Source organism: Zeugodacus cucurbitae, chromosome 3, assembly GCF_028554725.1.
Source record: "Zeugodacus cucurbitae isolate PBARC_wt_2022May chromosome 3, idZeuCucr1.2, whole genome shotgun sequence".
Classification (NCBI taxonomy): domain Eukaryota; kingdom Metazoa; phylum Arthropoda; class Insecta; order Diptera; family Tephritidae; genus Zeugodacus; species Zeugodacus cucurbitae.
Window position 1 is genome coordinate 30,951,772 of NC_071668.1, and position 12,366 is coordinate 30,964,137.

At 34.4% G+C, this 12,366-nt stretch overlaps 1 protein-coding gene across 3 annotated transcripts in view; it reads right to left on the bottom strand.

Moving 5' to 3' along the window:
* Kcp_3 (uncharacterized) overlaps positions 1 to 12,366 on the bottom strand; it is a 92,548-nt gene that overhangs the window by 45,612 nt on the left and 34,570 nt on the right. For all 3 annotated transcript variants that reach the window (XM_054226468.1, XM_011196037.3, XM_011196036.3), the window contains exon 3: positions 837 to 992. In XM_054226468.1, coding sequence (XP_054082443.1) covers positions 837 to 930 — 94 coding nt within the window. In that variant the 5' untranslated portion in view covers positions 931 to 992. The remainder of the gene's footprint in view (positions 1 to 836; positions 993 to 12,366) is intronic.

Genomic DNA, 12,366 nt, shown 5'->3' on the forward strand with positions numbered 1-12,366 from the left:
ATGGAAGAACTGAACTTGGTTGACATGTGGTTTCAACAAGATGGCGCTACATGCCACACAGCTCGCGATTCTATGGCCATTTTGAGGGAAAACTTCGGAGAACAATTCATCTCAAGAAATGGACCCGTAAGTTGGCCACCAAGATCATGCGATTTAACGCCTTTAGACTATTTTTTGTGGGGCTACGTCAAGTCTAAAGTCTACAGAAATAAGCCAGCAACTATTCCAGCTTTGGAAGACAACATTTCCGAAGAAATTCGGGCTATTCCGGCCGAAATGCTCGAAAAAGTTGCCCAAAATTGGACTTTCCGAATGGACCACCTAAGACGCAGCCGCGGTCAACATTTAAATGAAATTATCTTCAAAAAGTAAATGTCATGAACCAATCTAACGTTTCAAATAAAGAACCGATGAGATTTTGCAAATTTTATGCGTTTTTTTTTTAAAAAAAGTTATCAAGCTCTTAAAAAATCACCCTTTAATTGATGTGGTTTTAATTGTGTCAAATGGGCTGCCGGTCGCACGATACCAAATGACATGAACACGAATGGCGATTTGTTGTGCGCAATTGACACTTCATTGACACATCGTTAGATATAAATTAGTTTGCACGTTTGTATTAGACCCAACGTATACTTTAGCGATTACTTTACCTGTACAATGGGCGCTTGTGCTCCATGTGTCTTTGGAGTGACTTTGCTATACCACCACAAATAGTAAACGGATAGAGCTAACTTTCCTACATATGTACATACATACGAGTATATATGTATGCATGTGCATGAGCGGAGATGGTAATTGTTTTCAAATTAAAAATTTCAGTTCAGTTCACTTACCGGCATTTGTACAGACAAGGCCACTGCACAGCAGGCAAATTAATATGGCAAGGCTGTTGAACCAGAGACGGCTGTGTCGTCTGCTGTTACACATTTTCGTGCAGGATGAGAGTTGGTCACTTGGGGCTTGCTGTCTCGGAGAATGTTGAGTAATAGCTGGATTAAAAAAAGAAGAAATAAAGAATACTGAATTATCGAAAAAGTATGCATGCAAAGTTAAAAAACTGTTTTAAATTAATTTTAGTTTAATTTGCAGATGTTTCGGAAAATGTTTTTTTCTTTTTGGAGCAAACAAACGTAGAAGGTAGGAAAACAAAAATAGGTTCTAAAGTCAATGTAACTCTTTGTGAAAATGTAATAAGCATAAAATTAGAGGCAATTTGCGTAAATTGATTTGTTTGTATACACATTACACGTTAACAGTTCAATATCAGCTCAATAAAAAAATTGAGCAAATCAAAAGAAAATAAAAAATCATTCTTCGATGTAGTGTAAAATTCAACCGCGAAAAAAGCTTTTAATCTTTTATTCGTGGGCTGCCTTCTTTTATTTGCACAATACACTTTCTTTATACCGTTAGCTTGAAGTGCAGCAGAATATGAAAGGCGACTTGATGGAAAAAAGCTTCATCATTTTTCTGAAAAATACTCTGATAAACCGTCAGAAGGACGTGAAATAGCAAATTCAACAAATGGGATAAAAGGTATAAATATGTGTATATACATACAGTTACATACATACATATATGTATGTACTTACATACGTGTGCTCAAAGATTTGTGATTCACAAATAATAATAAATTGACTGATACATACTAGAAGTATAATCTGTGGAATACATACATACATTGAAGTTTTTAACGAAATAAGCTGTGAGTCACTGTATGTACATAAGTGAATATACATACAGTGTAGACGTATTTTATGGCGATGTATTTTAATTTTTTTTATGGATTTGCAAAATATTATTATTATTATTAACTTTTGAATTTTGAATTTTTATTCTTCGGCAATATACGATAATTTTTCCTTTTATTAATTGAGATAAACATGGGTTATAGAAGTACTATATGTATATGTAGGTACTAGTATATTTAATTTTTTATCGTGCTTAGCGCAATTATATTTGTGTATGTACTTTCTTGTTAATATTTGCTATTTAATTTTTTCCTTCTATCGAATTTATGACGCCAAAATTGATTAAATAAATATACTCGGTTATGCAATTAATTTTTCACTTAGCTATCAAATGAAAGTTAATTAGCATTCAAAAAGCATTTGCAGCGCTCTCTTGGTAGAAGGGAGCTCACGACAACGAAACTAATTTTTATACTCTCGCAACATTTTGAAGCGGGTGTAATGATTTTGTTTATCCAACTTTCGTACATTAAATCTTCGGATATTGAAATTGGTTTAGCACTAGATTTACGGAACATTTGACAGGTTAGGCTTAAAAATTCTTAATATAGACACAATATTTTTTGAAAATTAAATATTGGTTTTTAATTATATTTTTTTTTTTATTATTTCTATATGAAGTATACCTTTTTTTAGCGAAATCCCGTAAATTTGACGGATAAAGTTATATGAGTATACCAAATATGAAAAAAAGCAAAATGACTTAAAACTGAATAAGAAATAACAACAACAAGTAAATGTCGTAAATTTTACTGTATATTCGTTTTCATTTGTTATCTAAAATTACAGTAAATCTGATTATATGACAAATAATTACATTTCTTTGGTAAATCTTGAAAAGACAATACTTTTTACTTTGGGAGTAAAATATGTCATATTTTTTATAGTATGATTATTGTAGTTTTGTTCACATAGAGTTTGTTTGTAAGTACTAAAACTAAACGAGTTAGATATATGGTTATGTATATCAAAATGATCAGGGTGACGAGACGAGTCAAAATCCGAATGTCTGTCAGTCCATGCAACGGATTACTTATGTAAAAATTGAGATATCTTGACGAAACTTGGTACACATGTTCCTTGGGAACGTAAGAGGGTTGCTTTCGAAAATGGGAAAATCAGATCACTGCCACGCCTACAAACTGGCGAAAACATAAACGGAAAAACATAAAGTGTCATAACTAACCCATAAATAAAGTTATTAAAGTAAAATTTGGTACAAAGGATCGTCCTAGGAAGGGCCATATTTGGATGTAATTTTTTTTAGGAAAAGGGGGTTTAGCCCCGCTCCCAAATAGGTTTTTGTATAAATCTCGCAAACCAATAAAGCTATATAAACCAAACTTTTTCCAGTCGGTTCCCTTACGTACCCCAATATACACCATGAAGGTAGTTGAAATCGGATAATAACCACGCCCACTTCCACAGAAATGGTCGGTTGAAAATTACTAAAAGTGCGTTAACTCACTAACGAAAAACGTCAGAAACACTAAATTTTACAAAAGAAATAGCAGAAAGAAGATGCACTCAGATTTCTTAGATATCTTAGTTTAATTCAGAGGAAATCTTTTTCTTCGAATAGTTTGCCTCTGTACCAGAAATGGTTAAATTCATAACTTCCCTTAGCTCTCATATACCTAATTATAGGATTTTCAAAAATACGATGGGCTTAATAGCTTGTAAATCGCTTAATATGTGAAATATCTTTATCCAAATTAAATGGGCATATAATCTTAGATATAATGTATGTTGGTGATGAAAATGAGTGAAATCGGTTGAGGAATTACCTCAGCCTATATACTATATGCGAGGATTTTCGTTTTTCTATTGGACTATATGCCGAATATATGGGTAAAATTGTGTATTATCTTAATCAAAATTTAGCAATAAATTGCGAGAGTATAAAATGTTCGGTTGCACCCGAACTTAGCCTTTCCTTACTTGTTTATAAAACAAGTCGGCCGAAGTGAAATATTACTTCTTTAGTCCGTTTTGTTAGAAATTATGAGTGTTTCTTCCAAAAATCTGGATCGGATTCTGATATAAATAAACTATGCGAAAGTGAGGGTGAGTTCAATATTATAACCTAAATTGATGATTCTGAAGATAGTAGGAGTGAATATTATCGTAATACCTAAAATCATAAATGGGGTCTTTTTCATAGTTATAGTTTATGGAAAATAATCGCTTTGTACGAAGTCAGAGAATTTATCAAAAATAGTCAAGCTTCTTACAATGTTTTATGTTTTATACAGTAGAAATGGGACCCACCAGTGCCTTTATATTGTGGCATTTTTAAATCAGCTGAGGAATTGCGTAGTGATTATTAGGACGAACAAAATTTATTCAACTCATTTCCGGATGTCCGAAATCCAAGGGAAGGAAAATTTTTCCAAATTTGGTCATGTAAGCAAATAAAACTAACAATATTTGTATTAATTTTAAATGTGTACAGCCAAGGTGGAGTTTACATATATTAAATGTACTGAAGATAATAATGACTAAAAATGTATTGGTTTTTTTTATAAATAATTTACCATAAAATCGTATTTGCACATACCCGTCAAAATTACGGGTTTCTCTAAAAAAAGGTATACAATCAATGCCCGTAAATCTACTGGTAAGCTGGCAATCGTATATCCGTCAATATTTGAAGATCTCAAACTCACTGCGTACCGCTGCAGTCGAAACAATTGGTTTTCGGCAACGACAAAAAACAAGCTGGTACGATGAGGAGTGCCGTCTCGCAGCGGAGAGAAAACAGACTGCCTACCTCGCAACGTTGCAAACGACCACTACACGTGCGGGATGGGATAGATACCGAGAGCTGAAGAGGGAAGCGAGACGCATCTGCAGACAAAAAAAGAAAGAGGCCGAAATGCGTGAGTACGAAGAGCTTGAGAAGCTGGCAGACAGAGGGAATGCTCGAAAATTTTATGAAAAAATGAAGCGACTTAACGAAGGTTTCAAGACCGGAGTATCCTCATGTAGAGACCAAGGTGGTAATCTGGTAACCGATGTCCAGGGCATACTGGGATTATGGAGGGAACACTTCTCCGACCTGCTGAATGGCAGTGAGAGTACAACACCAGGAGATGGCGAACCCGATCCCCCAATCGATGACGATGGAACAGATGTTCCATTACCCGACCATGAAGAAATTCGAATAGCAATTACCCGATTGAAGAACAACAAAGCAGCGGGGGCCGATAGATTACCGGCAGAACAATTCAAATACGGCGGCGAAGAACTGATAAGGTGCATGCATCAGCTTCTTTGCAGAATATGGTCGGAAGAAAGCATGCCTGACGATTGGAATCTCAGTGTGCTCTGCCCAATCCATAAAAAGGGAGATCCCACAATCTGCGCCAATTACCGTGGGATCAGCCTCCTAAATATCGCATACAAGGTTCTATCGAGCGTACTGTGTGAAAGACTAAAGCCCACCGTCAACAAACTGATTGGACCTTATCAGTGTGGCTTTAGACCTGGAAAATCGACAACTGACCAGATATTCACCACGCGCCAAATTTTGGAGAAGACCCGTGAAAAGAGGATCGACACACACCACCTTTTTGTCGATTTTAAAGCTGCTTTCGACAGCACGAAAAGGAGTTGCCTTTACGCCGCGATGTCTGAATTTGGTATCCCTGCAAAACTAATACGGCTGTGTAAATTGACGTTGAGCAACACCAAAAGCTCCGTCATGATTGGGAAGGACCTCTCCGAGCCGTTCGATACCAAACGAGGTTTCAGACAAGGTGACTCACTATCGTGCGACTTTTTTAACTTGATGCTGGAAAAAATTATAAGAGCTGCAGAGCTAAACCGAGAAGGTACAATCTTTTACAAGAGTGTACAGCTCCTGGCGTACGCCGATGATATTGATATCATCGGAAGCAACAACCGCGCCGTTTGTTCTGCTTTTTCCCGCATGGATAAGGAGGCGAAGCGAATGGGTCTGGAGGTGAATGAGGACAAGACGAAATATCTCCTGTCATCAAACAAACAGTCGGCGCATTCGCGTCTTGGCTCCCACGTCACTGTTGACAGTCATAACTTCAAGCTCTACAAGTTGCTTATCATTCCCGTCCTGCTTTACGGTGCAGAAGCTTGGACGATGTCAACATCAGATGAGACGACACTAGGAGTTTTCGAGAGGAAAATTTTGCGCAAGATTTATGGTTCTCAGAACATTGGCAACGGCGAATACCGCAGACGATGGAACGATGAGCTGTACGAGTTATACGACGACATTGACATAGTTCAGCGAATAAAAAGACAGCGGCTACGCTGGCTAGGTCATGTTGTCCGAATGGACGAAAACACTCCAGCCATGAAAGTGTTCGATGCAGTACCCGCCGGAGGAAGCCGAGGAAGGGGAAGGCCTCCACTCCGTTGGAGGGACCTGGTGGAGATCGACCTGGTTACACTTGGGATCTCCAACTGGCGCCGAACTGCGAAGGAGAGAGAGAGGTGGCGCACTATCGTCGATTCGGCTATAACCGGCTAAACGGTTGCAACGCCAATCACATACATACATTTGAAGCTTAATTTTAAAATACAGTATACTCTCGAAAAGTAAATCGATTGGTATTTTGGGTAATTTACTTTTTCGAATAATTTACTTTTCCAAATATATACATAAATTATATGTTTTTATAATATTAAATTTGCTTCAATAAAACATATGGATTTACATGAAAAACATATTTACATTTACATACACACATATGTATTTACTATGAAGAGAAAAAATTTTGAATATTCTTTTGTTTTTTTTCTTTTGCAATATATTTTCTGACCATTTTTGTACGACAATTCAAAAAGTCTGACACCTGATTTGCATCGTTTTCATTTTTAAACCAGTGGATCAAGTAGGAGAGTTTATTTACTAAAAAGACGCGATAAACAAGAGAGTAAGTGTTTTTGCAACATCGTAAAAAACGCTTCTTGCTTCGTTTCAAATTTTTTATCACACTCTCTGAAAAGTAAATTAAAAGATTTACTTTTTCGAGGTGCATGTGTAATCTTAAAGGTGATTAACTTTTCCGCGATTATTTACTTTCTAAGAATTTACTTTTCGAGAGTATACTGTACATACATATATCCAATATGTGAGACGAGATAAAAATAAAACCCAGTATTAGGCTGCTCACGAATTTTGCTCTTCCTTACTGTTTGTTTCTGTTTTTATACTCTCGCAACAAAGTTGCTACGAGAGTATTATAGTTTTGTCCACATAACGGTTGGTTGTAAGTCCTAAAACTAAACGAGTTAGATATAGGGTTATATATATCAAAACGATCAGGGTGACGAGAAAAGTTCAAATCCGGATGTCTGTCTGTCCGTCCGTCCGTGCAAGCTGTAACTTGAGTAAAAATTGAGATATCTTAATGAAACTTGGAACACGTGTTCCTTGGCACCATAAGAAGGTTAAGTTCGCAAATCAGCAAAATCGGACCACTGCCACGCCCACAAAATGGCGAAAATCGAAAACAAATAAAGTGCCATAACTAAGCCATAAATAAAGCTATGGAAATAAAATTTGGTATGAAGGATCTCACTATGAAGAGGCATATTTGGATGTAATTTTTTTGGGGAAGTGGGCGTGGCCCTGCCCCCAAATAGGTTTTTTGTATATATCTCGCAAACCAATAGAGCTATATAAACCAAACTTTCTGCAGTCGTTTTTTTTAGCCATTTCCTTATACAGTCCAAAAATGACAGAAATCGAATAATAACCACGCCCCCCTCCCATACAAAGGTTAGGCTGAAAATTACTAAAAGTGGGTTAGTTCACTAACCAAAAACGTCAGAAACACTAAACACTTATGGGTCAAAAACCATATCTCAGGAACTAATCGACCGATTTCAATGAAACTTGGTTTGTAATAGTTTCATTACATCCCAATGATATGTTGTGAAAATAGGCCAAATCGCTTCACAACCATGCCTACTTCCTATAGACCAGAACTTTGAATACGATCTGAATAGTTAACTTTACAATGTATAAAGTAAGCACTGGTGAAGATATATATGCAGAACTTTGCAGAAATACTACGTTTATAGTGTGGCAGCCCCATTCTAAAAATCTCCGAAATCGGACCATAGGTTGTCAAGGCCCCATATAGCGAGCATGAGGACCTCGGTACTTCTAACCTAATATTAGGGTTTCTAACTTTCAATGGACTCTATACAATATATATGACGAATATGTGGGTCAAATTGCGTATTATATAATATAAATAAAGTTAAATAAATAAATTGCGAGAGTATAAAATGTTCGGTTACACCCGAACTTAGCCCTTCCTTACTTGTTTGTGTATAAAGTTTCGCAATTCGAAAAATGTTTACTCAAGTGTATAGTTATTTAGCAAAAAAATATTATGTTAGCACAGTAAACAAGTTCTATAAAAACATGAACGGGTATGAATTCTGAAAATTTTCAAACTCTTTTCTAAATAATGTGTTCTTAAAACACGTTGTTATACATATCATTTCAAGATATTGAATATACTAAAATCGGTGAGCTTTAAATTCAGCAAAATATACAACAAATGATGTCAAAGCATAATTCATGAGACCTAAGCTAAAATTAAAACAAATTTCATATTGTTTACTTTATTAACTATTTATTACTTAAATAAATATCATTTCATCAAAGTGTTACCGCTGAAGTAAATTGTGTTTCTTCTTGATCAAGAAAGAAGATAAGACTTATACAAATATATGTACATTGTATGTATCTAATACGCGTGTATATACTAAGTATATACTTAAAGATCTATAAATATTTTGTGTAATATTAACTCTGGAATATTTACTGCCGTCATTCGTGAGATTAATAATTGATTATTTTTGAATGACACGAATCGCGTGTTTAAAATGCAACGTTGACATCCACGTATTCAAAGACACTCACATAAATTATGATTAATGAGCTTATTGCCCGCAAAAGCAAAAACAAATATTCTTTAATCAATTACAGGCGAATCTGTAAAATACCCATTAGTAAAAGTGTGCGTAAAGTGTTTTATTTGAAATTGTGTTACGCTTGTAATGAAATGGAGGACCATAATTTCATTAAATATTAATTTTGTATAATTCAAACTCATCGTAAAGTCAATTTGTTTCTTGATTTACCCTATATTTTGATTTAGTATATGTTTTTGAAACGCACAGACTTAATTGATTTCTAAGTACGCGATATAATAATTATGTAACGGATAAATCAATTAATGTAAAGCTGTACTCGAGAGAAACTTATTTACAATATATTTATTTGTATATATATAGTTTCATTTCTTATTTAATATTTTAAATTTTTATCAACGCTTTGCTTTACCCAGAACTATAAATAATTAAAGAACGATACTGAAATTCTAATAATGAAAACTTCAATAAAAAGGTTTACATTAAGTGATTAACAGTCCATTTATATGTACTACTGAAACATATGTATCAGCATACGTTGACCCACACTTCTACAATGCCACCCATGCCATCGTATTAGCTATATTTGAACTCGATGAAATGTATGTGAATGGTAATCAAAGCTTCGCAGGTCGTATTTGTTTTCTAACCAAATGAACCAAATGAAATGAATGAATGAATCTCGCCATTCAGTGATTCCGGTAAATTAATAAGCCTTTGTCCTTCTACTGCATTCCATTGCACTCGTATCGAATGACACTTACTATAGAGTTCAAATAGGGTTCAAATAGGATAAAGCAGATAGTAATGCATGCAAATGTAATAAGCTCTTTTCGAAATGGAGATTGAAACGGTAATCTTCAGATAACACAGTATTGTCAGCACTTTGTGTAAATTTGATTTGTAAAATGTTCCGAATAAAATCAGGTTATACATATACATATATGTAATATATAATGGGCACATCGTAGGATATATTGTAGCATATAGTTAAACTCACTCATCCAATGAATTTACTTATAACTGAACTTCATTACCTAGATACTATATATATATATAATATAGCTATATTATAATCTATCAGTAGATGATAAATACCCTCATGTCATAAATTTCTCTAACTTCACTGAGCTTAACTAACTAACTTAATTGAATTTAAGGGATTTTTTTATATTTGTTTATGGAATTATTAAGTAGTTCAATATGTTTAAAATATTATCCGAAAATATCAAAGCGAAAATCGAATCAAAACTTTAAGTAAGTTATCTCGAAACTCAATTTATCAAATCGGTGGACACGATTTTTCAATAAGTTATGAAGCGAATAGATATAAAGGCATGAGATACGGATGACAAGAGCCAAACATTAGCAAAGTGCAACAAACAAAATTAAAGAATACATGTTTTAACGTATTTACATAAAACTTTATGCGAATTAAATCAATAAAAAGTATAGCTTTATTTTATAGCTTTTTGAAAAATTTATGTTTTAATGAAAATTTTTATAATTCGAAGAGTCTCTAACTCGAAGGTTTTTTGTGGATTATGGTGATTCGATTTACAGAAGTTCCATTGTATATCATTGTACATTTAAAAAAAAATTAAAATACCCTTGCGAGAAATCTCATTCTCGCTAATTTGATGAAATTGAAATGAAATTAAAATTGAAATTAATTGTATTTAGATTAGTCTACTATTAATAGTATCTGCATTCAATATATTTCAATTTCTTTTTAAAATTACATCGATGACATTTGCAAACCGCAGTTGCAGAGTTGAAATGAAATCCATGCATTTATCGTACGGTAATTAGTGTCAATATTTACATTTTGATCGCTTTTACATGATAGCGATACTATCGAGTTCAATACACTGTTACGACCAAAAATAAAATGCGTTGAAAATGTCTATCACTGATGTTGGAAGTACATATGTACGTGCTGATGCGCACGGTTGTTGCAACTGGTTCACACCTAGCATAATCCTTCCGGCAACAACATATGCCTTCAAATTTGTCCAACATATTCATATAGGCATATAATCAGAGCTTTTAGTGTTGTAGACTTATTGTTACTGTTTGAAAGTTAATGCTTGTGGTTTTTGTTGTTCGGTGTCCCTCGACAGCATTTACGGTCATACATTCATACATCTATTCATTTACTCCATACACAACAACAACTTTCATATTCGTATGTTTACCTATGTTAAGGTGCCTCCTTAATTCACCTCAATTATTTGCATCCTTTGTCAATATACGTGAGGACATGGTTTTGTAATTGTATGAAATTTAAATCACTGCCACGTCGACGACTTTTTGCGTTCCTATGCAGTTTCTAACTTTATTCTAGCCATGTTTTTAATCGCACAGAAGTTAATTGATTTATAAACCGACCTCTGCTCGATTTAAGCGCTGATTTAGATCGATTTACCATAAAAAAACTTACCCTCAGAGGACTTCTCTTAAAACCCATCAGTGATTCGGCGTGAGTTAAAAATATGTAAAATTAGCGCAGACAAATATATAACGAAGCCAATTATATGAATGTATATGTACATATGAAAGAAATTAGTGTATGTACACATTCGAATGTCCATGCGTGTGTGCATTTATAGGCAGTGAATTGATTTATTTGAATTTAATGCGTGTTAATTAACATGCAATTAAATGTTGTTACTTTAGTTAAGCGTTTAATTGTGGTTTACAAATAATATTTTCATTTCCATGTCATTTACTTCCAAGTACCTGCTTTATATGTTTTTTGTAATCTTTGAGTGCCTATTGATTTACTTCTAATTGGGTTGGATTAATTCATCAATTGCTGCTGCCAATTATAGTTATATTTAAAAATAGTAATAAAATAGTAATCAGTAATCTACAACAAAAGAAAGGACTAATATTTCTTTTCGCAAAAGTAGGAAAATTGATGGAGTTAGTTAGAGATTATTGTTACTTTATTTTGCTTTATTTCATAATCTTTGGATTTTCCAAGTCATAAATATTAGGACAACGAAATGCACTGTTATTAAGAAGTTTTGCAGTCTGCCATAAAAATAGGGAAATCTTTATAAAAATTGATATATGCAGGCGTTCCAGTCATCAACAAAGCAATCGAAATCTAATTTGATACAAGTGGTGACCAACTCTGAGCATCGTGTCCAGAATATAAAAGTAGTACTGTACTAAAACGTATCTGCTTATGTTGGAGGAGGGCAACAGACAAAGAACTATCATCGAGTATTTACATGAGATCATCAAACAAGTCGAGGCTAGATTAAATACAGAAACATGGTTGGCTCAAAGAGAGGCTGTGGTCCTATCAAAACCTAACTCAAAACCAAGTGACAGTGCGAAATTGTATGCAGCATCAAGCTGAAAGTAAAAAACGTTGACAGAAGAAGCAAGCTGAAATTAATTTGCTAGCAAAAACAGGAACACTCAAAATGATGGGCAATTTTAATCGAAGATGAATCAACATTCTCTACGGTCAACGCCCGTCGTTGTGTCTTTTCACTGTTGGTCTTACCTAAATTCAAACGCTTAACAAAACACAGGCATACATTTTAAAGGTTGTTGTTTGGAAGGGAATGTGCTTGCTCGCCACTGTTCATTCTCTCCATTGCCTGCTTTCGCATGGCTGAACATCAACGTCAGTGCACCAACACGATGCATAAAAATA